The 26433-nt window shown below is 41.5% G+C and overlaps 1 protein-coding gene across 1 annotated transcript; it reads right to left on the bottom strand.

The window, feature by feature from the left end:
* Positions 1–1031: 1031 nt before the first annotated feature.
* Positions 1032–25986, bottom strand: LOC309589527 (ADP-ribosylation factor-like protein 8B; the record flags this gene model as incomplete). The annotated part of the gene is made up of 7 exons (XM_082309750.1): positions 1032–1081; positions 3872–3942; positions 7329–7396; positions 9557–9650; positions 10008–10081; positions 21254–21334; positions 25798–25986. The coding sequence occupies 7 exons, from the start codon at positions 25984–25986 to the stop codon at positions 1032–1034; spliced, it is 627 nt and encodes a 208-aa protein (XP_082165876.1).
* Positions 25987–26433: the final 447 nt, after the last annotated feature.

Raw genomic sequence — 26433 nt, 5'->3', positions numbered from 1 at the left:
TTTCCATACTTAATAGAATTTCCAAACTCACAGAAGAATTCCCATCAGAGTGCTTCTAAGCGAAGCACTAGGAAGCAGCTATCTGTAAGATGTTAGCAAAGCACCAAAATTTAAAAAGTGAATTGCTCCTTTAATCTGTTTCAAAAGAACTAATCCTACTTCAGACCCCAGCTATATTAGGCTGTATACTTGAAAATTCTGAATGGAAAGAGTAGTCCAAAAGCACTATGAAAATTATTTCATTTACAATAAAAATGCCTAGGAAAGCCATGAATTTTGGGGGTAATAATGTCAGAAAAGATGCACAGGATCTCACCTGCTCTCTCTCTCTGTATTTTGTTCTCTGTTGAAGAGGGAAAAACATTCGCTGCAATTTGAGAGTCTTTCCTTTCCCAATAGAGAAGGACAGGATTGTCTAGAATTTGCTTTATTTTTCAGTTCCCAAAGAACAGTCATATGAATCATTTACATTAGTGACTGGAAAAACTACATAACTACAGATATACGACTTCAGTAGTAACTTCTCAGCAATCGGAGTACTGGAAAGTGTTCTGATTAACAGCATTTTGTTCAAATAAGATGCTTTTAATTATGGTTTTAATTGATTATTGATACTTAACTACAGGTGTCTGCAGGGAAAATATTATGCATGAATAATTATATGATAAGTTCAAAAAACCAGTCATATCTGTTTTCACTGTGCAGTTTATTCAGTTTCAAATTAGAAAAAAATTATTAAGTATTTGACAATTCACATGCATAAACTCAAACATTTCAGCCCAAAAAAGTATTGATTTCTTTCAGTCTTATATTAAGGCGTTCAGGAATTTCACCTAGGCAGACAAATATCTGGATTTTTAAAAAAAGAACCAAAATAGAGAGACAAGCTATAACTCAGTTTTACTACTGTTAACAAATACGACCAAAGTGAGTCCTGGTAGTATGCAGTTGCATTCTTTATCTTTTCAGTTGTGTATAGATGATAGGAGTCAAAATAATTGGGAAAGAGTTATCTTCAGCACAAGTTTTCTTCAACAGTGTCTTGATTTGGAGTGCTGAATAAGCCATTGTAATGTTATGTCTGCCAGGACAGATAAAACAAAATTAAAAACTCAACAGCCTGTTTGCAGAGTTTAAAAGGACAACAGAACACCAGCAGGTTAATACAAATTAAAAAAAAAACAAAAACCACCAAACAAAAACAAACCCCAGAAACCACAGGCTCTCATTTACACTTAATTAAAAACTCAGTACTTAAAACTCCAGGTAGGGTTTTTTCCTGTTGTTTTTTGTTTGTTTTTAAATTATGTGCACTTTGTGTTCTTGAAATATGATGACTGACATCAAGTTCTCTAAGCCACAGATGAAGAACTATTGGAAAAGCAAAGATTTACGATGACTGTAACATGAACTGTAAAATCCAGACTAGAATGAAATGCAGTGTGAGAACAAAGGCAGAAATACATAACCAGAAGGAAAGAGAAGGGCAAACATCTGACAAAGCATTAAGAAGCCATTTAGGTAGGTTGTAGGAGTCCAAGGTCTCCAAAAGACATGCAACACTGGACTAAAATTTGATAGCTGAAATTGGTACCCTGCCTGATACAACCTAAGGCATTGGGCTGAAAACTGCAGCAGTTCACAAACTGATTCATAAGCAGCTTAGATGTTTTTGCCTCAAGGCAGTAACATCTGTCACCGAGGTAGGAAGGATGTCAGGGGGTAGCAACAGCTCTAGCTCTCAAATTTAAATTTGATGCCACAACTGTCCTAAGTTCAAGACAGCATTCTATGAATATCCTGGCAGACCACCTTAGGCACTGAGACTGCAAACAAAAGCATGCCATGGCATCTAAAACAAAGCTAATAATGATAACGCTAATCTTCCACAGTCTCTCAGGACACAGAAACTGGCAGCCTTACACCTACACCTCCTGATGAGACCAGCTAGGCTGCAGTTTGCACTGAAAAACAACTATCACCTCATTCAACTGCATTGGCATCAATAAAAAATGCAGAGGAAGACGACAGCTCCCAGTCTCCTCCTTAACAGCCTAGTAGTTTCATCACTTTAATAAGCTAAATATATTTTCATTATAGTTTTCCATTATATTTTCCAGTCCCTTGATCTCCCTAGGTTCTTGCCCAACCTCTTTTTAGTTTCTCAAGGTCTTCCTCAAAATACGGCACACAGTGCTCCAGCAATGCCCGCACAGTTCCAAACACACGATATACGCAGTCTGCTCTCATTTGTTATTTCTTTGGGCAAATATTCAGGAACCAGGTTAGCCTTTCTAGGCACAATGTTACACTGGAAGATACTTGAGTGATTCTCAGTTAGGATTTGAGTCTTTTTCATCACTACTCCCAGGACTTCCACAAGTAAGTCATCTACACGGTTCTGTATTAGTGATCATTATTTTCATTATTTTCCATTTCCAAATTTTAGCATGCTTTTTTGCATGCTTTTCTCCTTCAGGCCACCCATATAAATGAACCAGGATCAAAACCTATTTTCTCCAGGATTGTTTCAGAAATTAAGCTGTTTTTACCAGTTTCTAGTCACAATACCACTTTTTAAATCCTCCACTGCAGCCTTGCAAATTTGATGAGGATGAAGCACTGCATTTCTAAAACCTCAATCACCTTCACTGCCCTTCACCTATGCAGATAATCCGGACTATGTTGTCTTGCTCAGTCTTTATATCCCAAAGTCTAATCTTCCCCAGTGTAACAGCACATTTTGTGTGTTTCCCTCACTCAGAGATAACTGTTACACCCCGAGCTGCAGCAAACCTGTGTCTGGACTCCTTCAAACCAACATACCCAAATTGAGTACACCATTTCCAAGAGAAGCCCTCACTGCCTAACACATCCCTGCACACCGCTGAAATTTTCCCCAGCTCTCTGAAGCCCAGATGTCATGGCATAGTCTCCTCACCACTTCCACTACCTGGTCCTCTTGTCCTAGGATAGAAATTTCCCTTGCTGCTGGGAGAAACTGGTTTTCTCCCATTCCCACTCCCACCGTCTCTCATTCAGCTGAGCCCTATAGAGCTGCCCAGCTCTTCTAACGAGTCTGGCTTCCTCAAGAAGCAGCTATAAATATCTACCCAGGCTGTATCCCTCCCATCCAGCACCACTTGTCTCAGCAGCGTGCAGGGAAGAAGGGTGACACAGAGGCAGCATTCCCCCAGGCAACTGCTGCTGCTGGCTCAGCCTGTGCTTCCCCCCTTTCTCCTGCTCTGCGGAGGGAATGGAAGGGGAGAATGTGACAGAGGAAAGGGACAGGAAAGCAGAGGAAAGTGGGGGGGGGGGGGGGGGGGGAGAGAGAGAGAGAGAGAGGAAAGGGCAAAAAGCAAAGACAAGGTGGAAAACAACCTCACTGAATTCAGGATACGCTCTGCACATCTCCAACAGGACAGAAGCACTAGTCCCTCAGTTTGAGGAACGCTACCATACAGCCACATGCATGCAAGGCCTGCTTACAAAGTAAAATCATGCATGGAGCAAAACACTTACCAAAATTCATTAATTATTCATATTCAGTTACTATTTTTTCAAAAGTAACACAGTTTTTGTGAGGGATTCAATTACTTTGGGTTTTAAATATGCTTTTCCAAGGCCCCATCAAATTAATTTCTTAACGTCTCCTGGAACTAAATAATCCTACAAGTGACTTTTGAATTACACATAATTCTATATTAAAACAAATACAATTGCATGCAATATTTGCAACAAAATCTTTCAAAGTAAATTGAGATTTTCAGTTATATATTGGAGTTAGATATTCAAATCTCATTAACATTTTTAACATCTGATCCAAAGTACAAAGTATACACTGACGATGCTGTAAGAAAAAGAAGCTTACCAATGTTATCCTTCTCTTTACACGAAATAGAATAGCAACAGATTTCTCTGTCTTGAATAGCTGAAAGGTTTCTACAGAAAAAAAATTATAAAATAAGTAGTGTTATAACTCCACAAAAACTGACAACAGAAATTTACATTAAATTACATGTTTTCTGCTTTTTACTCAGTGGGTTCAGTTCTATCCTCAGATATTAAATTTTTAAAATATGCTATGGCACACAAAACCCTCACATTTCTTAAATGATAAAGACTAAAAGGATATAAAGTCATTTCACAAAAATTCAAATTTCTCATTAAGTCAGTATAATAGTGAATAATAAAAACACAGAAATACATGAGCTAAAAATAACATTTTGTAGTGGCAACCAAGTAACATTATCACGTCTTCGCATTCACCTTTTACTCTTTTCATTTAGAATTCAGAGGTTTTATCTGTAGTAACTGTTATGATCAAATAATAGTACTCAAATGATCACACCATTAATCTTCAGGATGTTTATTCTATCATACGTAAATATATCAGATCTGATTCCTATTGGAAGGATGCCTCTACATTTAGGAAGAAACTGATTCTTAATTAACTTCTGTTTCTTTCTGGGAATTTCCCTATCCCCCTCAAGAGTTTCTGAGCACTTACTTTGTTATTTTTTCATTTACTTATCCTCACACAAGTGACACAGACATGCAGGAAACAGATGGGGAGCGAAGGCACTGAGAAGGAAAGAGTCTTGAGATCACACAAGAGACTCTAATAAAGAAGAGAACTAAATAGTGACCTCCCTGGACTTCGGGAGAGTAGACTTGGCCTCTTCAGGGATCTGCTTGGAAGAGTCCCATGGGATAAGGCTCTGTAGCAAAGAAGGGCCCAGGAAAGCTGGTTAATATTCAAGGATCATCTCCAAGCTCAAGAGCAGCCCATCCTAATGAGTCCGGAAAAAAAGCCAAGAAGCATAAGTGGATGAACGACAAGCTCCTGCGAAACCCAGTCACAAAAAGGAAGCATACAGAAGGTGGAAGCAGGGACAGATAACCTGAGAAGAATACAGAAACATTGTCCAAGCATGTGACACAGTTAGGACAGCCAAAGCCCAGCTGAAACTGGATCTTGTGAGGGATGCCAAAGGCAACAAGAAGGGCTTCTATAAGTACGTAAGTGACAAATGGAAGACAAGAGAAAATGGGGGCCCATTGCTCAGTGAGACAGGGGACCTGGTTATGCAGGACATGGAAAAGGCAGAAGTACTGAATGCTGCCTTTGCTAGCAAGATTAGCCTTCAGGAATCCCACGCCCCAGAGACCAGGGGGAATGTCTGAAGCAAGGAAGTGGTAGCCTTGATGGAAGAGGATCAGGTCAGGGAATACATAAGCAAACTGGACATAGAGAAGTCCATTTTCCCTGGTGGGATGCACCTACGAGTGATGAAGTTGCTGACTGATGTCATTGTAAGGCCACTCTCGATAACCTCTGAACGATCACGGCGACTGGGAGAGGTGCCTGAAGAGTGGAGGAAAGCAAATGTCACTCATCTTCAGAAAGAGCCGGAAGGAGGACAGACCAAGGGAACTACATGACAGTCAGCTTCACCTTGATCCCTGGGAAAGTGATGGAGCAACTAATCCTGGAAACCGTTTCCAGGCACTTGACAGTCAAGAAGGTGATCAGGAGTAGTCAGCATGGATTCACAAAGGGGAAATCATGCTTGAACAACTCGACAACCTTCTACAATGAAATCCACAGCTTGGTAGATGAGGGGAGAGCAGTGGATATTGTGTACCTTGACTTCAGTAAGGCTTTTGACACTGTCTTGCATAATATCCTCATAGACAAGCTGAGGAAGTCTGGGCTGGATGAGCAGATGGTGAGGTGGACTGAAAACTCGTTGAACAGTTGGGCCCGGAGTGTGGTGATCAGTGGCACGAAGGCTACTTGGAGGTCAGTAACTAGGAGTGTACCCCAGGGATCAATACTGGGTCCAATCCTGTTCAACATCTTCATCAGTGATCTGAATGATGGGGCAGAGTGTACCCACAGCATGTTTGCTGATGACACAAAACTGGGAGGAATGGCTGATACGCCAGGGAGTTATGCTGCCATCCAGAGGGATCTCCACAGGCTGAAGAAATGGGCTGACAGGGACCTCATGAAGTTCAACAAGGGGAAGTGCAAAGTCCTGCCCTTGGGAAGGAACAACCCCAGGCACCAGTACATGCCAGGGGCCAACTCCTCCGGGAAAGCAGCTTTGCAGAAAAGGACCTGGAGGTCCTGGTGGACAGTGAGTTGAACATGATCTAGCAATGTGGCAAAAAAGGCTAATTAGGAGGAATGCTGCCAGCAGGTCGAGGGAGGTGATCTTTCCCCTCTACTCAGTTCTGGGCTCCCCAGTACAATAGGGATGTGAAGCTACTGGAGAGTCCAGTGAAGGGCCACTAAAATCATTAAGGGACTGGAATATCTCACATATTAGGAAAGGCTGAGAGAGCTCGGACCATTTAGCCTAGAGAAGAAAAGGCTCAGGGGGGATCTTATAAGTGTGTACAAATATCTGAAGGGAGGCTGTAAAGAAGATGGAGCCCAGTGACAGGACAAGAGGCAATGGGCACAAACTGAAACACAGGAGGCCCCCTCTGAACATAAAGAAACACTTTTTACCTCTGAGGGGGACTGAGCACTAGCACAGGTTGCCCAGAGAGGTTGCAGAGTCTCCATCCTTGGAGATATTCCAAAGCCATCTGGACATGGTCCAGGGCAATCAGCTCTAGGTGGCTCTGCTTGAGCAGGTGGGTGGACAAGATGACCTCCAGAGGTTCCTTCCAACCTCATCCATTCTGTGTTTCCTAAGTCCCTGTTTAGGTGCTTAGCCTTTGGACCAGGCTTCTATACTGAAACTTCACTTCCCACTGATTAAAATTACGTGATTTGAGACATAGACTCCTATTCTGCAAAATTAGTGCTATACTGGCCATTTTTACAAAATTGTATACTTCCTTTACAATTACCCTTAAAATGCATCAGTTTAGATTAGTTTCAGTAATCTATAAGTATATGCTTTGGATAAATGCCAAAAATATCTGAATTGCTCACATTTACAGACAGTAATTTGAAATGGTTCTGTTCTAATGCTATTCAAGCATTAAACTGACACTACAATGTACTCTGAAAAGTGTAAGTAAGTGAGCCTATTACTATCTATAGCAGTTGTATCTTCAGGGATGGGAAAACAGGATTATCTGAAACAACTTTATACAACCGAAATAATAATCAAGAGAAGTTCAAATCTACTGCAGTCAGTTATCAGCCTAGATTGCTATTTCAACTGCCAGCAGAGCTCGGAGTGGAGTATCTGAGAATGTAAAATGGAATCTGTTATAGCTGGTTATTGCCACAGACTACCAATGATTTTCTCTTATGTATCAAATTTCAGTGTTTCAGCTTTTCACACAGGCCAGCTACTTACAATTTCTCAATTAACTGCTTTTCATCCAGTGCACCTGGGAGGTCTCTTTTATTTCCAAGGACTAAGACCTGAAAGAAATCATTCATATTCATGTTAAATCCAGGAGCAATAGAAGTTTATTTTTATCTTTAACCCTTTGTTGGCATTATTTTGGATCTTGCAGTCAAGAATTTAGAACACAATAGCGGACATATTCAAAATGACCAATGACTGTAGGAGCATGATGGAAATCCGGCTTCTAGCCAGGGTCAGATGCTGGATGCACACCCTCTGAAAACTGGATCCAATTATTTCTGGGTGTATCAGTATCAGAAGTCTCCTCTGGAAGTGAATCTCTCCATTCTGGATGGCTTTATGGGATGGGGTCAGACTGCACCAAGTGGATTCCTTTTGCATGCAACTAAACCTGGAGGAGAGCATGCACCAGGTGCACTCAAGCCACCAATGAACATTCAATCCACAGGACCAGACTAAAAGAAGAGCCCCGGAAGTAAAGGCCGGGTCCTCAAGACGCAGACATGATTCTCTCTACGATTTTGCTCCCCTGCTTCTTAATGTTGACATACTAAACAGCCGGGCATCCAAACCATGTATCACCCAAGCACCAGTCACATGACTGATTCCTCTCCCTCCCCTTTGAGCATCCATGGTAGAAATCACAAGGACAGCCATCAGGAATTAAGTCTGAGAAATGCAGAAAATTGACTGAATAGATGCTGGAACTTAAGAGTTCCTACGTAATACTTAAGGCTTCGAGCGTAAATTAAGATCAGATGAATGGGTTGAGCACATTCTAAAATAAAATAAGCAATGGAAGGTTTTTCTAATTATGATTGCATTATTGTTTTCCAGATGCGTTACAATTCTGAGTCAAGATTATCCCATTATTTCCCATGAATCTGGAACACGTTAAAACTCGTTATTTGCAGTCTCAGATTAATACAGCTACCTTAAAATCTATAGTGCCAAAGCCCAAGTACAATAAATTGAAGGAAGTTCAATACTCGTTACTACCTATGAAGCAAAAATAAGTAAAAAATACATTACTGCACCTTGGAAATTACTCTGCTGGTCAGCCTGGGCAATTGGAATGTGATAACATTTAAAGGAAAGGAACTTAATTAAATACTTCTGAAGATATGAGACACCTATCATTTCAGGAAGGAAAAGTGCGAAGTAAAACAGGATGTGAAGGCAGTACAAAGGACAGACAATGTCACTCGCCATGAATAGCGTGACTGTAGATTTCTGTAGGATTTGTTCGATATCTACTTAACATAAAAAACCGTAACAGTAATAGCAAATCTTATAAAAAAGACGGAGAGTCACTTGAAAAATTCTCTTTTGAGAACAGATATGTGCGAACTTTATTCTCACAATGATTTCATGTTGGCTGTCTGTCTACTCATCCTCAGATGACTTTGATTACTTGCACTGGCCAAGCGTCCAAATATTTGCTTACAAAAAAGGGGCCAAGCAAAAGCCATCAAGTTGTGAATAACTTCTTCCTGATTTATATGTACCATTGATTTCTTTCTTATGATCAAAGGTATGAACTCTCACTTGGTGATGTCAGCATCAATCATCAATGCTAACCTGATTGATTCCTACTAGCTCTACATCAGCAGAGTACATTTAATTAAACAACATTATTCTCCACGTCCATAATTCCTCACTAGAATTTCAGCAGAATATACTATTATTTGACACTTCCTACTGGAGAACAGATGCATATTTACATTTTTTCCATACAGTTTAGTTTGAAAAACTAAGAAGTCAAGAAAAAGTCAGGACACAGAAAAAGTCAAGCTCCTCCACAATCTCTGGAAGCAGAGAACAGTATTTGATATTAATGTCTGCCAACCTTCAGAAAGACAAGTCTCACATGCCTTAAGATACTGCCAGAAACATACCTGGGTCACTGATTCAAACCCAGCCAACAAGGGGACTGACTGGAAGTAACTACTGTCTGATAATGCCACATGTGAAAATGATTTTTTTCCAAATCTATTCTGGCCTTTAGACTAGAAAACATACAAACATACTGCAGCACTGATAAGATGTTGCGTCCTCTGAAAAAATGTTACAATAATTTTTGTAAGAACGCTCAGTGTATCAAGGCTGCACCATATTTAAGCTAGTATTTTCAAGAGTCCAGAGGAACCAATTCATGAGGATTTAGGCTACACTGTCCACATTCAGGTAAGAATAATAATCAAAATACTTACTGGAATTCCATGCAATTGTGGCTTATCTATCAAACTGTGTAGCTCATTCTTTGAAGCTTCTACTTTTTCTATGTCTGCTGCATCCACCATGTAACTGCAATGGCAATATAGTTATTTATGGTATTGTCCATTACTTGCAGAAAGTTGCATTAAAACATCTGAAATGTGACAAATATATTCGCATTGACAACGGCATTAAAACAATTCTGAGTTGTATAAGCCCTGCATTTATTAATACAGGAAGATACAGAATTAAATACAGGCTGTAGGGAAAAAATGGCCCGGAACACTCAATTACTTATATACCTGGGCTGCTGGATGTGTAAAGCACGCTATTTTTATTGTGTTGGGTCTTCTTATGTGATTGAGGTGGACAGGAAGAAAAGCATATCTATATTAGCAATATATTTTTTAAAATACATTTTCTATGGGCATACACAAGAAAACTTACACAACTGCATTGACTCCTCTGCAATAACGCTCCCACATGCTTCGAAACCTTGGCTGCCCTCCAATGTCCCATACCTGAAAAAGGTAAGAACACCCCAACCCCGAAACTTTTTTGAACTACACAGTGCAAATAGAACAGAACAAAAGAACTCTTACGTGCAGCATGCAGGCTGTATTGACAATGCCTAAGTGTAGGCGGGTTTTTAAGTGACCTTCCTCAAGAATTCATGAATTCTTGCAAATACACAGTGTAAAACCCATAAAGAATAGCATCATTGTATGAAAACAGTTATGAAGTTGCATTTTTTATGGGGCTAGGGAGACCTGAGTTAAGAATGCATCAGGCCTTCAGCAGGATAAAGACAGATATTAAGTAAATAAAGAGTTGGTTGGAGAGCAGATTGAGTCCATGTAAAGGACAATATACTCTAAGGAGCTCCAATACCTCCACAGCTCTCCCATTTGTTCATCAGATGTGCTTTAAAAGACGCGTGGATTAACTGATCAGAACCAGAAAGGAAACAGCAGTGTAGGGTAGGCCTGAAGTAATTAATCAGTGAATCTTAAGGAAAGGAAGCTCAAATTCTGCTTAGGATTTTATAAAGCTCCAATCCTGCAAATACTTATGCATGCTATTAGTGTCCGGCAATCCCACCGAATTCCTTATCATTAAAAGAATAGCACATTGTGTTTCTGTACAGGAGTTATTCTGCCTTGCTTGCAAAAATTCAGTATTTTTGGTTGATGACAATAATCTTGTTTCAAAACTGTTTCCAAGATAAAAATACCAGGGAAAGGATCTAAATCATGCAGGCAAGGGCTGCATGCCGATGTAGCTGTTGCAGCTACATCCAAAGACAGTTGTGTTACAAGTGACACACCTATTAAAATAGTGATGAATACTGAAAAATAAAAGGAATGGATTTGTTCCTATGTCAAGCACAAAGACAAGTAATTATTTCTTATTTTAATCAGATTTAGCTATCAAAACAGTATGTACCATGTACCAGATCTAGGAGGCATATCCATTACAGCACAAACTAAATTTGGAAGTAACATACACAGAAGCAAAATTTTCTTAAGAGATGTTTTCATATTTATACTTTATAAATCCAAACTTATTAAACCTGCTGTGGCAACAAAGACTTGCACAAACGAGCGAGACTTACTAGGCCCTTGGGATAAGGCCTTTTTCAATTAATGTGGACTATATTTTTAATTCCACAATCCATAAATCATACTTATGCATTCATTTCTCTATCATTTTCAACACCTTATGTTCGTATTTTAGAAAGAAATATTTCCCAATTCACCATTAAGATCATTCCCTGATTGATATCTTACCATTCCTTCTGGCATAAAATTAGTATATCACCTAAATGTAGATTGCCTTTGATCCCCTTTATAAGATCAAGAATTTTACATATGAAAGAGAGTTGAGTGAACTTCTGACCATGAATTGGGTATCAATTATTATCTGCAGTGACATGTGAAGCGCTGTTTCAAAAGTTTTTATAAAATAAACCTTTTCTTTTAAAAGCTTGAAAGAGATGAGTATACAGTTCAGTATTATAGTTAGATGACAAACCTCACACCAACACTAATTATTCCAATAACTCATCAAGACCTTGGAACTATCAGTAACCATCTGGTGCACATCTGTGTGTCTGGAAAAAGAAACTAAATTATTTTCTTGATAGATCAGAGAAGAAAGAAGGGGAAAGAGGACAGCAAAGGCCAGTAGTAAGATTAGATTTTTGGAGACCGACAGCGATTATTCCTGGTAGCCACATAAAACTACAAGATGATGTAGCCTGGACTAATCACAAAATAAATAATCCAAGATAAAGAAATACCAGTTTTGTCCTTGTTTGATGATCTACTGTATCTATACTATATTAAATTGCACTGCAGAACAAGTATTATTTTCATTAGGAGAAAAAGTCACCTTGAAACAATGGAAAGATAAGTCATTTCCAGTCAGTTTCCCTAATAAGGCTTACAGCTCTTCATTAAAGTACAACATGAAGGACACAAGATAGACTAGGTATCTTTAATAGTGCTTGGGAACCCAGTTTACATCAATATATTAAGTTATAATTATCTGAAATAGGGAAAGAAAATAAATGCATGAAATTATTTAATTTAACCATAGCACTTTCACAGAAGAACTGGAAATGGACTTACGACTTGCAACACAAAATGGCTGAGTATCATCTTCAACTCCTGAACACAAGTGCAGAGACATTTTAATGAGAGGGGGTATTTCTCAATGATCAGGGTATATTTGTCATTTTATCAGAGACACAAGGTACAATGTTGGAAGGATCAACAGGTGGATTTTAAACAGGACACAAAAGCAAAGTCTGTTCTCAGAAACCATTTTCTGAACCTCGTGCTGCTTACCTCCACATTGTGTTCTAAGGCAGGAGGGCACCAGGGAACCCATCTTTAGAGATAAGACTGTAATCCCTTCAATCAAGATGTAACACACCTCTAAACAGAAGGAGCTAATCCATCCTAGCCTCCACATTGTGTCCTCCCTGAAGCAGAAAGGCACGATTCTGTGTGACCAGACGCAATCCTTTGAACCGTCTTTTCACATCATCACGAATCAGTCTCTAGACATCAAAATCCAAGAGATTCTGGTGAAAGTAGGCATATAGAAGTTATAAGTTGTAGGCAGAAGGAATTGGAAGACTGCATTGGAAGACTAAGGGCAAGGAGACCAGAGGCAAGGACACTGATAACTCAAAACAGCAGATCAATAACTACTGTAGTGATTATTAATTTTGCTTGTCCTTGAAGAAAATATAACCATGAAAGCAAAACTGAGTATTTGCTCAATAGCAGAGAAAAGCCAGGAGGATGCACAACAGTGTGTATGCTGGGAAAAGGTAATCTAATATTGATAGATTAGACAAGAGAAGGACATTCTCCCATGACAGATTTAACCCTGCAGAGCAGTTCCCTGGCACTCTCCTTGTGTGCCCCCCTTGCCCTCTACCTCTCAAGTCTGAGCAATCCTGACAGATTCCCAGCATTTATCAATGAGACAAAGCTGCTGAGGACAGAGCTAACCAGGGGCAGCATTTATGGTTCCCAGGTGTCCCAACAGGATGTTGAAATAAAAGACGTTTATGTAAACTACAGATAACTTCAAGCTGGAAGTGGATAAAAAGAAAAGATCAGAATCATAAAGTATCCGGAACAACTATAGGGATGGTCTGAAATAAGGCAGCTGAAATTTAACACACACAAGTTCAAAATGCTACATTTGGACAGAGGGAACCAAATGTACTAGCACAAAATTGATAATAACGAGGTAGAGGTGCAGGACAAAAAGCTTGAGCAGATCACAAACTAAATATGTGTTTCAACAGTGTTGCAGATCTTAAATGAGCATGTACTAGCAGAAGCATCTTATGTACAATTTTGGAAGTATGTACCGCCCTGTCCTCAGTGTCAGGGAGGGTCTGGTTTTGAGCATCAGTCTATAGAACAGACACCGACAAATTTGAGAAAGTCCAGATGAGAAAAGAAATGGTGAGAAGAGATTTTGAAAATATGACCTATAAAGAGGGGAGGGGAGAGCAGAACCATAATGTTTCCCAGGAAATGGCTGCTAGATATAAAAGAGAAGAAAAAAGCAACTCAATTTGTGATGACAGCAACTCATGTCAGATATTAGGAAAAAAGCTTTCTAACACTTAGAGTGAAAGAACATTGTACAAAACAAGGGATATTGTAGAACCTTCTTCATGGAAGAACAAATTTTAAGAAACAATTACCTACGATATTTAGGTAAATACCTGACTCACCTCAGAGCACAAGTTTGGTTTAGATGATTCCTTGAGGTCAACTCTTGGTCCTCATTTTTAGGAGTCCTAACAGTTACTCTGAATGACTGGTGAGACATTCAACACTGCCTGTTCTGACTCAGAACATGGCTTCTGACCCCATGTCTTTCTCCCAACCACTGTAGGGGTTCCTATCTAACGCATGATCCTGTCTCACACTCTGCAGTGCACAACTCCCAGCACAGATACAGTCTCCAAGGCTTCTATTCCCAAGCTATCAGATGGGAGAGTGCTTTCATACTTTTCCTTCTTAGTTGATCATTGAGTAATTCTGAATATGCTCCATACTTATTCTCCGAGCCACTCTCTAACCCTCATTTAACTCCTTTTCACAGAACCACTGAGGCTAGCAAGGGCCTCTGGTGATTGTATAGTCCAACTCGCCCTGGTCAAAACAAGGTCACCTAGAGCAGACTGCTCCAAGGATGGAGACACCAGAACCTGCCTGGTCAATCTGTTCCAATGTTCAATCACCCTCACAGTAAAAACACTTTTTCTTACAGTTTAAATGGAATTTCTCATATTTCAGTTTCTTCCCATTGCCACTTGTCCTGTCACTGGGCACCACGCTAAGTCTTCTGGCTACTTTGATGAGATCCCCCTGAGCCTTCTCTTCTCTAGGCTAAACAGTCTCGGTTATCTCAGCATCTCCTCATGAGAGATGCTCCAGTCCCTTAATCATCCTCATGGCCCTTTGCTGGACTCTCTCCAGTAGCTCCACATCCCTCTTGTACTAGGGAGCCCAGAACTGGACACAGTACTCCAGGTATGGCCTCACCAGTGCTGAGTAAAAGGGAGGGATCACCTCCCTTTACCTGCTGTCAAAGCTCTTCCTAATGCAGCCCAGGATGCCATTGGTGTCTCTGCTCAAAGCAAAGGTACACTGCTTGCCAATGGTCAACTTGGTGTCCTCCAGGACCCCCAGGTCCATTTCTGCAAAGCTGCTTTCCAGCCAGTTAGCCTGTAGTGGTGTCTCGGGTTGATCCTTCTCAGGTGCAGGACTTTTTGTACTTTCCTTTCTTTAACTTCATAAGGGTCCTGTCAGCCCGTTTCTCCAGCCTGTTGAGGTCCCTCTGGATGGCAGCATAAGCCTCTGCTCTATCAGCCACTCCTCCCAGTTTTGTATTATGAGCAAACTTGTTGAGGGTGCACCCTGTCTCATCATCCAGGTCACTAATGAAGATGCAAAACAATCCCTGGGGTATATCACTAGTAACTGGACTTCCTGCTGTGGATCACAGCCCTTTTGAATCCAGCAGTACAGCTTTTCCTTACACACAGATATCATAAATCACTGCGACATCCCACAAAAATTCTTCTTTATAAAAATAACCACCTTGACTTGAAATCAGCCCAGATATGGCACAGCCTTTTCAGAGCGACCCAAGCTATTACAGAATAGCCAGTACTTGCTGAAACACTACTGGAGCTATACAGGCAGTACACACAGAGGCTTGCATTACTGCATGACACATGAGACGGTGACATGACAAGTAAGGTGGCTTTTAGTTGCTGCTGAATAGCAAGATGAAGCATTACAAAGTAAGAGGATTCTGTTTCTATGAGGATGTTTGGAGACTTGGAAACTCTACTGTCCAGAGGAGGGAAGAGTGCTGCAACGAAGGAAGCTGGAAGAGGAACGCGCAGAGCCAGGATACTCCTCCTCCTCCCTCTCTGCCACATCAGAGCAAGTAGCAAGAAGCTTGGCTTTGCCCTCCAGCAGACCGGCCTGCACTGGCCCGGGCTGCAGCTCCCGTGGAAGGACGCTGGCCTCTAGTGGTGACAGCTGGCGTGACCGCAGTCCAACCTCTGCAGCTCCAGTCCCCTGAGCAGCTGCTCACTGCTCCCTCCGCACTGCAATATCCAGGCGGGGTACGGAAACTGGCTGGCAGTGCTATTTGAAGAGAGTAAGCTTAAACGAACTGCACGAGCAAGGAAAATGAAGCTGCTACATTGCTTGTGCGTACGCATGTTTTGTGTTGCTCTATTACTTTTTTATCAAAAAGACCATCGCTGTGAGAATTAAGGTTGATTAGTTGGAGCTTGACAATCATTTAAAATAACAGTTCGCAATGCATGTCTTCTGAGGGTCTCGAAATTTGTTTTACTAGAAGAATTTTTTCAGCTACTGTCTAGCTTATTGAACAGTAAATCTCATCAAAGCAAAAAGATTATTAATACTGAGCTAATCCAAAAACAGAGCAATCCCATCAAAATCAAATCACTCAGGAAACAAAACTTGCTTGGAATTAAAATGCCAAATCAATTCACTCATAGAATTTTTTGTCATTATAAAGTGATAGCCATCAGTTTCATTATGAACTTCATCAAAATAGTTTTAACAGATCGTATCTTGTAGTACCTTAGCTATTTTGATGCTGGAAATCATTCTGTAATTTAATACCTCAACCACGATCTAAAAATCCATGATGTTTCCTGCTTAGACTTCAAATGCTGCCTGGTAAAATCCTTTCTCTTTGATTCCTTTCTTTGGAACTAATAGGCGACAAGTTCTATGAAATACACTGACAAGCCAAAATTTGACAATTCATGGTTAAAGCTGACAGCTTTACGTTTCTGATCACGCTCAACTTTGATTAAAGAGCACATGAAATTGGCATTTTCCTACAAAATGTTTAGGCCTGCATAAATCAGTGTTTTTCTTTCAGTGTAGTTCAAATAAATACTCATACACACAAGCATGCCAGTGATGATACTTTTATACTCTAGGATTAGAGATTAAGTATGAGAATAAATCTGCTAGCTTCTGGAAACAACTGCCAAAATAGGAAGAAAGTAAAGAAGACCGTGGGCTCCTTAGTTCTTGTTGCCTTCTGCAAATGTATGTAACCTAGAGACAGAACTGTCGTCCAGAAACCAGGCAGTGACACTGCACTACCACAGTACTTCCTTCTTAGTGGCCTACCCCAAAGTCTGGCAAAAAACAGATAAAGGATTAGGATCACCTACTTGTTGGCATTGTTACTTTTTTTGCCTAAGGTGACCAGTCTTAGCCTTCTGGAATGCCATTTTTTCACTCGATGACTTTTTGACTCAGTTTCTCAGCCTCATTCTTACAGTAAGTTTAATTGATTCTGCTTTGCAGTGTCCCCTGAGACCTTTGAAAAAGGCCTGACACAAGACCTATCTGCTTACCATGAAGATCATTCCTGTCATGTTTGAAGGACCTCATAGGTTTAGTAAAATAACACTTTATGCAGAAATTTTAATAATAGCTGACAGTTGGATATCATAATATTTCTATGAGAAAGGTAGCCTGCTTTGTTGGGATAAAAAGGTCAAAGCAAATTTCACTCTGAATCCTTGTTGACCAGGCTGCAAATAGCTCATCAAAGGATTCCAGCAAGAAGCATCCCCCTCACCATTCTTCAGTCATCAACTTACCACCAAATGTCATTCTTCTCACAGGAAAATAATTTTAGAAACTTTATCTAGGAATTAGGCTGTAAGATTTTAACAGCCTACCTAGATACAGGAATAGTGACGTACAAGTACTTCATCTTGACAGGCTTTTAAGGAAATAAGCATCTATACCTAAGTGTTATATTCCCCTACACCTCTTACTTTCACTGTATGCTCTTCTAGCAGAGAGACCATGAGAACTGGTTAAGATAAATTATTTTCCTGTGCACATTGGTTTCCAAACCAAGTATCATTTTTGAAACTAATGAACATATTAATAATGTTAGCATTATCCCCTGATTCTTAACAACTCTATTATAACAACTATATATAACATGGCTTTTGAGATCAAAGTGTAAACCAAGGCACGGTTCCACAGAAACTCACACCTCCTCCCTGCATGAACTTGATCTTACAATATCATCTGTGCTGACAACTCCAGTCAAACTTATTAGTCATTTCCTTCACCTACTTGAACTCAAAAAATACTTTAGTTTGAAGACTGTCTACTTGTAAATGACTTTTGTTTGCCCAGCTGAATGAAACATCAACAGCTTTCTCATTTTCTTCCACATCTGACAATTCTGTAGCAGCTATCCAACTATCCTTATGCTTTCTCTACATGAACTCTAAATCATGGCCTTATTGTTTCTATGCAAAAGACAGAAAACAAGGGAACTGAAAGGGAATTCCTATTCCTGTGGATTATTTATGAACTATGGTTGAATCCGGTAACTTTTGCCGGATGCCTCTCCAGTGGCATCTGTGAACTTCTTTGATCAGTGGTAAAGCAAGGCAGATGTGACGAAAAGTGTATGAAACTGACATTTAGGAATAATTAAAATAGAATCCTCTCCTGGATGAATTGGGAAGCATTGCTAAAGCTCAAGTGGAAGGTACTGCTTCAGTACAAAGGTACTCTTCTGAAAGAGAAGGGAAGGCTCAGGCAGGAGGACAAAGAACGCCTGCATGCCTGAAAGAACAGTAAGAAAAAAATACCTCTTTGACTAAGTGAAAACTTACGACAGTTTGACTACTTAAACTGAAACAAACAGCTTTTGCTTGTGAGTCTGCATTTGCTGCTTCATATCACAATGCTAATCACAATTTTGCCACTGGTCCCGTTCTCCTACACATCTGCCACTGATGTAGAAGAGGTCAAGAAAGCATGGGATAGCCTTAGGATGCATTTGGACTTGTAAGGCAGTACCTCTGATGTTCCTGTTGTAAATACACTATTTGATTTGCTGTCATAGCTAGTGTACATGTTAATTTGTGCATTATAAACAGAATCCTGGGGGAGAAAATCTATACAATTAGCACATCAATCAGACTGTTCTTCTGATATCAATGCCCATTGACTTCTCCATAAATTCTCTTTCACAACTAATATGAATCATGAATTAATCATAAGGACTAGAAAACTTAACACCATCCAAAGTTCGTAAATCCTAACAATACAGCATTAAACATTTATTTTTTTAAAATACTGTCACTGGTCCATCTGAATCCACTATCAGTCTATGTGTGCATATTGAACCCATAATTCTTGCAGCCCTCTAACAACAGGCTATGTTAGTTGTGCTTAAAAGTTTGCAGCTACCAGAGTGGAAGGATGAAGGAAAACTTTGTTTTTCTCACCAAATGGAGAGCGCTTTCTTCCTGTTCAGATTCTGTGCTCTATGGTGTTTTGCAGCTAAGTCAATCTATCCAGGCTGCCCCCAAAATGAATGATTTTGCATGTGTCTGTATCCTGCTTAACCACACCATGGTGGCACCAGCAATTACGCAGCAGTTTGGGAAGTACACTACTTTTAGGTAATTTGACTGGGTAGAAGCTAACATGGGGGTGGGTTTGTTTTGGTTGGTTGTTCCTTTTTTCAAAGGTTGCTTTCATTTAGATCAGTTGGCTGATCTGACTACTGCTTTGCCATGGGATCACCGGTGCTGATGGAAAAGGGGTGCAAGGGTGCAGAGCCAGGCTTAAAGCAGAAGGTAAAACCTCACACCATGATCTACTTAAGCTGATTGTAAAAGCTGACCTTTAATTCCTGACACCTCTTGCAGTACGTGCTTTTTTTGCTACAACATATTTTAATAAAAATATTAATATAATAATTTGTATTTCTTTTAAAACATTAAATTGGACATTTTCTCCTACTATCACACAAAAGCTGGTTGTTCAAGGCTACAGAAAGGCATTCCCTACTGAAAAAATTCTCTACTGAAATTTTTGTATCCTGGAAGGACATGCTTTTTACTTCAAAGAAGAGTTTGGCCACATTGCATTGAGTATTGTAGCGCTCATCGTGTGACAGTTTGGCTTTTTTAAACTCACAAACACATGCACACCATCTACACTGAAAAAAAAGTTTAGGCTTCTATCAATCATTTACCTTTCAGGAAATGCGTGAATTAAAAATGCTCATACGATGCTACTTTGTCTTCTTGATCACCTGCTCTGTCATAAGATTGAGGTCTGATTCTCTCCCAAAGTAGGCTCTAATCATGTACTTATGATAATGATCATGCACAAAGTCATGGTTACCAAGGCAATAATGATTCTCCCCAACTTTACTTTTACTCCATTTTACATTTTACTCCATTTTCCTTTCAAGCCTTTCACAGTCTTTACTGTGGACCTAGTTTTAAGATACTCACCATCATTTATTTTTGGCAATCTGCCAAAATGTCCTGGGAAATTAAAATCAGACCAAATCATGGGTAACGTTAAGAGTTTTTATCTCAGCCAAACCTGACATGAATTTCGAGAGGGTATATGGGAAGGAGAGTTGGGGTGATGATAGGAAATAGTTGGGTGACATTAGACTTTCAATTTCAGTAGATTTCAAAAGACTGGCTTATTAGGTGCTGTAACGTATAAGCAGTTGTAGAGGAACCTAGTGATTATTCTGCAAGCCTGTAGCAGAGACATAGATACACAAGTGAAATGTACAGCTGAAGGCCCTATGGTCATGTGAAATTTTGAAAAAGTATATCAAGAAACTAAGACCAGAAACAGACAGGCAGTCACAGTATCTATATCCCTACGGTCATTTTAGGTTTAGGTTTTTTTTAGTTCAGCTTTAACATCTCCCAATCAACGGAAGTCACTTATCCCTTTTACCACCCTTTACCTGCTCACTGTTTAAAGCGAGCGGGTAGACAGTTAACAACTGTTTATATTCACATCACAAGTCATTTCAGAAAATCCTCCCTAGGTTTAGGAGTCACACCAAACCAGAGGAAAAAGACTATCTTTAGAACTGAGGGAGAAAGGAGAGGAAATGAAGGAAAAGGAGGGAAAAGTCAAGGTAAAAGCAAAAACCTATATTGCCTTCACCTAATTTTAGATACACGTTATGAATTCGATCTAGACTAATCAACCAGGCTCCTTGCATAATCAAACAACAGAGAGACCTCAACGCTACTGGAGTGATTTGTCTATATATTGATGCCTATGGTATGAATCACAACCAAACTGGCATCATCTATATTTCTCTACAGGCCTAAGAGACGGTTCCCTGACAACTGACTTATATCAGATGTTCTATTTCCATATAGCTCACATTATGCGAGCTAAACTGCACTCTCTGCTGAGATGCCTAAGTTAGGAGTGACGTTGCTGGAGATTTCAATTAGAGTTGTGAGAGGGGGGGCGAGAGAGAAGACAGAGGCACCTGCAGGAGTCAACTCAGCTCCCTTAACACTGCAGAATTTTATGACCTTCCTAACCCAAAAGAGTGCAACAAAGTTTGTGCCTGGCATGGATACCATGAAATCAAACAGATTAATGTAACAGAGAAATATATGACTATATGCTTTTAAAGTTATTTTTGAGCTAGAAAAAGAGATAAATGATCCTATCACCTTAAAAGAAATTTCCTACGCTTTCATATTCCAAGTTGAAATCACTTTGTCTATTAGTTATACACTCTGTATTAATTCAAACATGCACACCTACCTTTATGGTAACGTTTCCTTTTGTTATTTTTCTCATATTGAAGCCTACTGTAGGAATCATATCTTCTGTGAACTGCCCTGACTAGGATACAAACAAAAAAAAAATTATATTATTATAAGATAGTTGATATACAGCAGATGAGTTTCTCATTTGCAATCTAAAATTTTTATTTTACAACACTGTAAAATATGACATTAATTTTCTACAAGAGCACTGGCCAGCACTTCAATTAATGCATTGTCACACCAAGGAAGACTGTTCATTTCAGTCTCTTTAAACGATCTTTTATTCTCCTCAGCAACAAAGATCACCCCAGAAATCACGAGACTTCAGATAATTCTTCATCTGATCCCTAAGCAAACCAGAAAGCAGCATGGTCAAAACACAGAATCACAGAATGGTTTGGGTTGGAAGGGACCTTTAAAGATCACCTAGTCCAACCCCCAGTATGATAAAATATGATAGAACTGACTATATCAGGATTTTTCCCTGTAGTTCTTCACTACTGTTACCAACGGTTTAACTCCAAATGTAATAAACAGTGAAGGAGTACTCATGTAGAGAGTACTACGTGCAGACCCTTTCCTTCTGAGTAGGTGACAGCAGAGGAGTCCTACTGTAGAAGCTAAGAGAACACCACTAAGACAGAAAAATACAAGGTACTAACTCAGCACACCATAAACCCAAACTATAAAGCCAAAGTGCTGCCTCCTCCCCCAGTTCAGAGAAATGTTTTTACAAGACAGATGCTTGTCATCATGCCAACAGGAACCTTACCTGCATCTACCCACTACAGAAGACAGCTTTTGAGGAGAAAGGTGAAACTCAGATCTACATAGACAACTCATTATTCATTCCGCCTTTTCAAAATGTATCATTAACATGGTACTGTGTCTCCTAGGAGTGGTGCATTAAGATATGCAGATGGTTACTTAAAATTTATGTCTACACAGAGGCCCAGGTGCTCTCTGCAACACACACAGTAGTCCTGGTTTTCCAGTCATCCACAAAGGACAGCAGGACCTTAGAGGCTTGCCATTGCTCTTCCATATCCATCTGCCCATATTCCCTTCACCCATCTCATCATCCCATGTGCCCTGGGGTTTTTTTGGAAGAAAATACGGATATGTGGACAAGGAGTGAAGCAGGCATGCTCCAACAGGTCCCTCCCATCTGAGAAGTGGATGATCAGAGCTTCAGGGTGCACCAGAGCAGCTACATGCCTCACAGTGCACACACTGCTACCAGCTACCCCTAATGCTACTGCTGGTCTCTATATGCTTTCTGCAACTTTCCTCTTGACGGTTTGTGGCAGAGTGGGAATATGCTATGCCTCCAGTCTGTGTTCACAAACTAAGATTAATTATTTTTAATCTGAGACTTTAAAAGGTGTATAACCTTTGACAGTTACTTGATCCTCTCACAAGATTTTGGGGTTTGGAATTAGATGCTTCAGGCAAGAAACAACTTCCATCAATTACTTGTTCAACCTTACCTATGGGAACCGTCTTGCTAAATTCTGCACTATACATCTTCCCCATCTTTTGTTTCTGGAAGTCTCTTTTCTCCCTCGTCTTTCCTTGCTTCAATGACTTGTCAACAGCAGTAGGAAAAGATAGTGAAGACAAATGCACCTGCAGTTTCATACAGATACACATACCCAGCAGTGACAGAAGTTTTTAATTGGATGGAGTACGACAAAGCCAATCAGTAACCATCTCCTGTAGCAGGTACTGGCCTAATTTGTTAAAATACATACTACATTTATTTGTAGAGGACAGACATATAAACACATATGAACACACAAACCCTGAGAATGTAGCATCGCTACACAAGCACAGGAATGCCTGGAAAAACAGCCAGCCAACTCAGGAGGCTACTGTTTAAACAAACTCACAGAAAGTCAGGATTTGACTTTTGTTAGCGAATTATAAACCACATGTAATATGCTCAACTGGAAGACAAAAATTAAAAAAAAATCATCATAACCGCTCTGGTATTGGGGATATAATGCAAAGAATTACTGTCCCCTTTATTGGTCTTTAGTCTTTTCCTCTAAAAATTTTCCATCCTGGTTGAATGAAACCAGCTACAAAGAAAGTGTTATATTTACAGTTCTTTATTTTCCCACACAATGAAAAGAAAGTAATATGTTGACTCTTTTGCCAGCATTAGTCCAAAACCTCTAATTACTGTCTTTTGTTTCAAGCCCTGTAAGCATCATAAAGTAAAAAATCTGTTCCATTTTGCTTCCTAAGGAAGTTTTACATGACAAATTACCTATTTTTGTGAATATTCAAGACGTGCAAACAAGTTTATTGTCATATCTCACTAAAAAAGAGATTACATCCTGACACAGATGAAAACAACTGATGTTAAGAAGTTTGTAATGTCCTCTTTAAATGTTGCTGAATATTGAACTGATAATTAATACTGCCATAACTCCTTACCATAACAACCATGGGCCTGATTCTACTCCATTACATCAGTGCACATCCACAGTAAAAGGCAGTGACGTTATCCAAGGTTTCCACTGGTAACAAGAGGACTAGATATGGCTCAGTCTCTTCAGGGAGGAGACTGTCTCAAAGGGTGTTTATTCAGTGTTAGCATGATAGAATCTCTGAATACTATTGCAAAGTGGAAAAAATAGCAATTTCCTACCATTTTTTTTACGATCCATTGCAGATTGCATTTTAAGTAGCCACTATTTTGTGACAGTTTTTTTCATCTCGTCACACTCTAGCCACACACACACAAATGCACACAGAGTTCTCAATCTCTTTGCCATCCCATATCAACTGTATTCAAGAGTAAGCTATTATCCATTGCCTTACTCCCAAATTCTTCAGCCACCCTTCTTCAGGGATTATCATGGTGTGTCATCTCCAGATTGAAAGATCCAAAAACTACAAAACCTGCAATCTGTGACACTCCCCAAGTCAGAAAACATGGATGTCTTGTAGAATATTCTTAAGCAATATGTTTGCTGGCAAAACCAGACCTGCAGTAACAGCAGTGCTCTGGTATTCAAGATATTAGCACAAGAGAGACAAACATATGATGCCATTCCACAGGTGGTGTATCATAAATAAGCAGACAAACATTTACACATACAAAGTCTAATACCCCACACTACTGTTAGAGGTCTCTGAACTGCTGTGTTCTTCTTTGCTCTGTTTATGAAATCAATCCAAGAAGCAATACAATCTGTCACGCCTTTTCCCCCTTCCTCAGCAAAGCCTGCCCTTGGGAGATGAACACTTCCAATGGGCATGAGGAGTGCTGAGGCCCGTGCTACCAGGATCACGAGGGTAACTAACTAACTAAAATACCAGTTCCAGGTATTTTCTGTTTATTGATTGCTGATGTCTCCCAGCGCATACCTTCATTGCTTTCTGTACTTTCCTTACCCCACTTCTTTTTCTCCTTCCTCTCTCCACTTCTTCACTAACCTCCTACTTTTCCCTTAATCCATAATCATATATGAAAGCAAACAACAAATATCGTATACTCATGTTTGTCATTGTCTCAATCTCTTTGACTTTAGGCCATACACCTCCCAGTCTGGTTTTGACTCTTGACCCAGTAACTTTTCAGGATAAGGACTGAAGAACATCTGGAAGCCCGTATCTCATGGCAGGTGAAGATGCAATACATCTAACAGCAACGATCACCTCACAGAAAAGGGTAGGTCCTGAGAAGTTCCATGATTAGTACTAATCATATTTAACATACATATTTGTTTCCATCTTCCGATGGAAAGTAAATCTTCGGGATGGACCCAAATGCAGAAGGGCGGAGAGCATAGCAAAGAAAGATGAGGAATGTATTTCAGCATGGCAACAAAATGGGAAACGTCATGGTAGGTGTCAGCATCAGAGAGGAACAAGGCTGCAAGGCCATCGTCACAGTGGAAAGGGAATGCCAAAATCAGGCTTCAGTGCTGGCAAAGAGCTATCAAGGAACTGTGGGAGGCATCAATATTGATGCAACTGATGGGAGGGGAGAATTCAGTGACAGGAGAGTTGTGGCCTTGGAGGATGCACAACATATTGTGAGTGATTTTGGGATACACTGGCCGTGAAAAGCCAACTCTGAATCACGGGCAAGAGTCCGTGCCCAGGAACCGGCTTTGAGATGGGCACGCTTCACAGTCAGACGCAGGAGACATTTTCTTCCTCCCTCTTAAAACAATTTCACACCCATCCGAGCCCGCTGTGAAATTCTCCAGGTCGCACAAGCTGCAAGAGCTGCCTCACGCCCGCCGCCCCCCGCCGCGCCGCGGGACCTCATGACAGGAGGCGGCTTCGCCGCCGCCCGCGGAGGCAAAGCCCGCACTTGTTGCCGGGGGCAGCGACGCGAAGCGGCCGGCTCGGGGCGGGCGGTCCCCCCCCGGCCACGGCCGGCCGCCGGGCCGCCGCCCCCCGCCTCACCGCCCCGCGGCGACCCCCCCCCCCCCCGCCGGCCGCCGCCCTGAGCGCCCCCCGCCCCCGCCCTGCCCCCCCGCCTGGCCGGCGGGCGGCCGGGCCGCGGCAGCGTACCGCCAGCACGGTGAGCAGCGTGGTCTTGCCCGAGTACTGCAGCCCCACCAGGGTGAGCTCCATCTCCTCCTTCCAGAACAGCGAGCGCAGCCACTCCAGCAGCCGCGCCACCAGCGCCAGCATCCCGGCCAGCGCCCCCGACCTGCGGCAGGCGCCCAGCCCCAGCGGCACCGCCTCGCTGCTGGGCATGGGAGCGCGGGGCGAGGCGAGGCGAGGCGCGGGGCTGGGGACGGGGCCGGGGGTCGGCGGCGGCGGCGAGGCTGCGCGGGGAGCCGAGCGCCAGGCAGGGCCCTCACGTGATGGCGCCACCGCCCTTCTCCCGCTGCCACTTGCTGCAGGCAGGGGAGGGGTCTGGTTCGGCTGGTGCCGTGCGGTGCCGTGCGGTGCGGCCCGGTCGGCGGCGGGCGAGCGGCGGGGGCGACCTGCGGGGGGCCCGGGCGGGGGGGCGAGCGTGAGTCAGGGCCGGGCGCTGGCCGGGGGCGGGCGGGGAGGCGGCCGTCGTGTGAGGTGACGGAGCCGCCTCCGCAGCGGGGGGCGGGCGGGGCGGCTCCCACACGAAATGGCGGGCGGGGCCGGGCCCCGGGCGGCAGGCGGACGGGCGGCCCACGAGTGTGAAGGGCCTGAGGCGGTCGCATG

Source organism: Platalea leucorodia, assembly GCF_965183815.1.
Source record: "Platalea leucorodia genome assembly, chromosome: 4".
NCBI classification, from domain to species: domain Eukaryota; kingdom Metazoa; phylum Chordata; class Aves; order Pelecaniformes; family Threskiornithidae; genus Platalea; species Platalea leucorodia.
The sequence above is the reverse complement of the archived record's forward strand: the minus strand, read 5'-3'. Positions and strand labels throughout refer to the sequence as shown.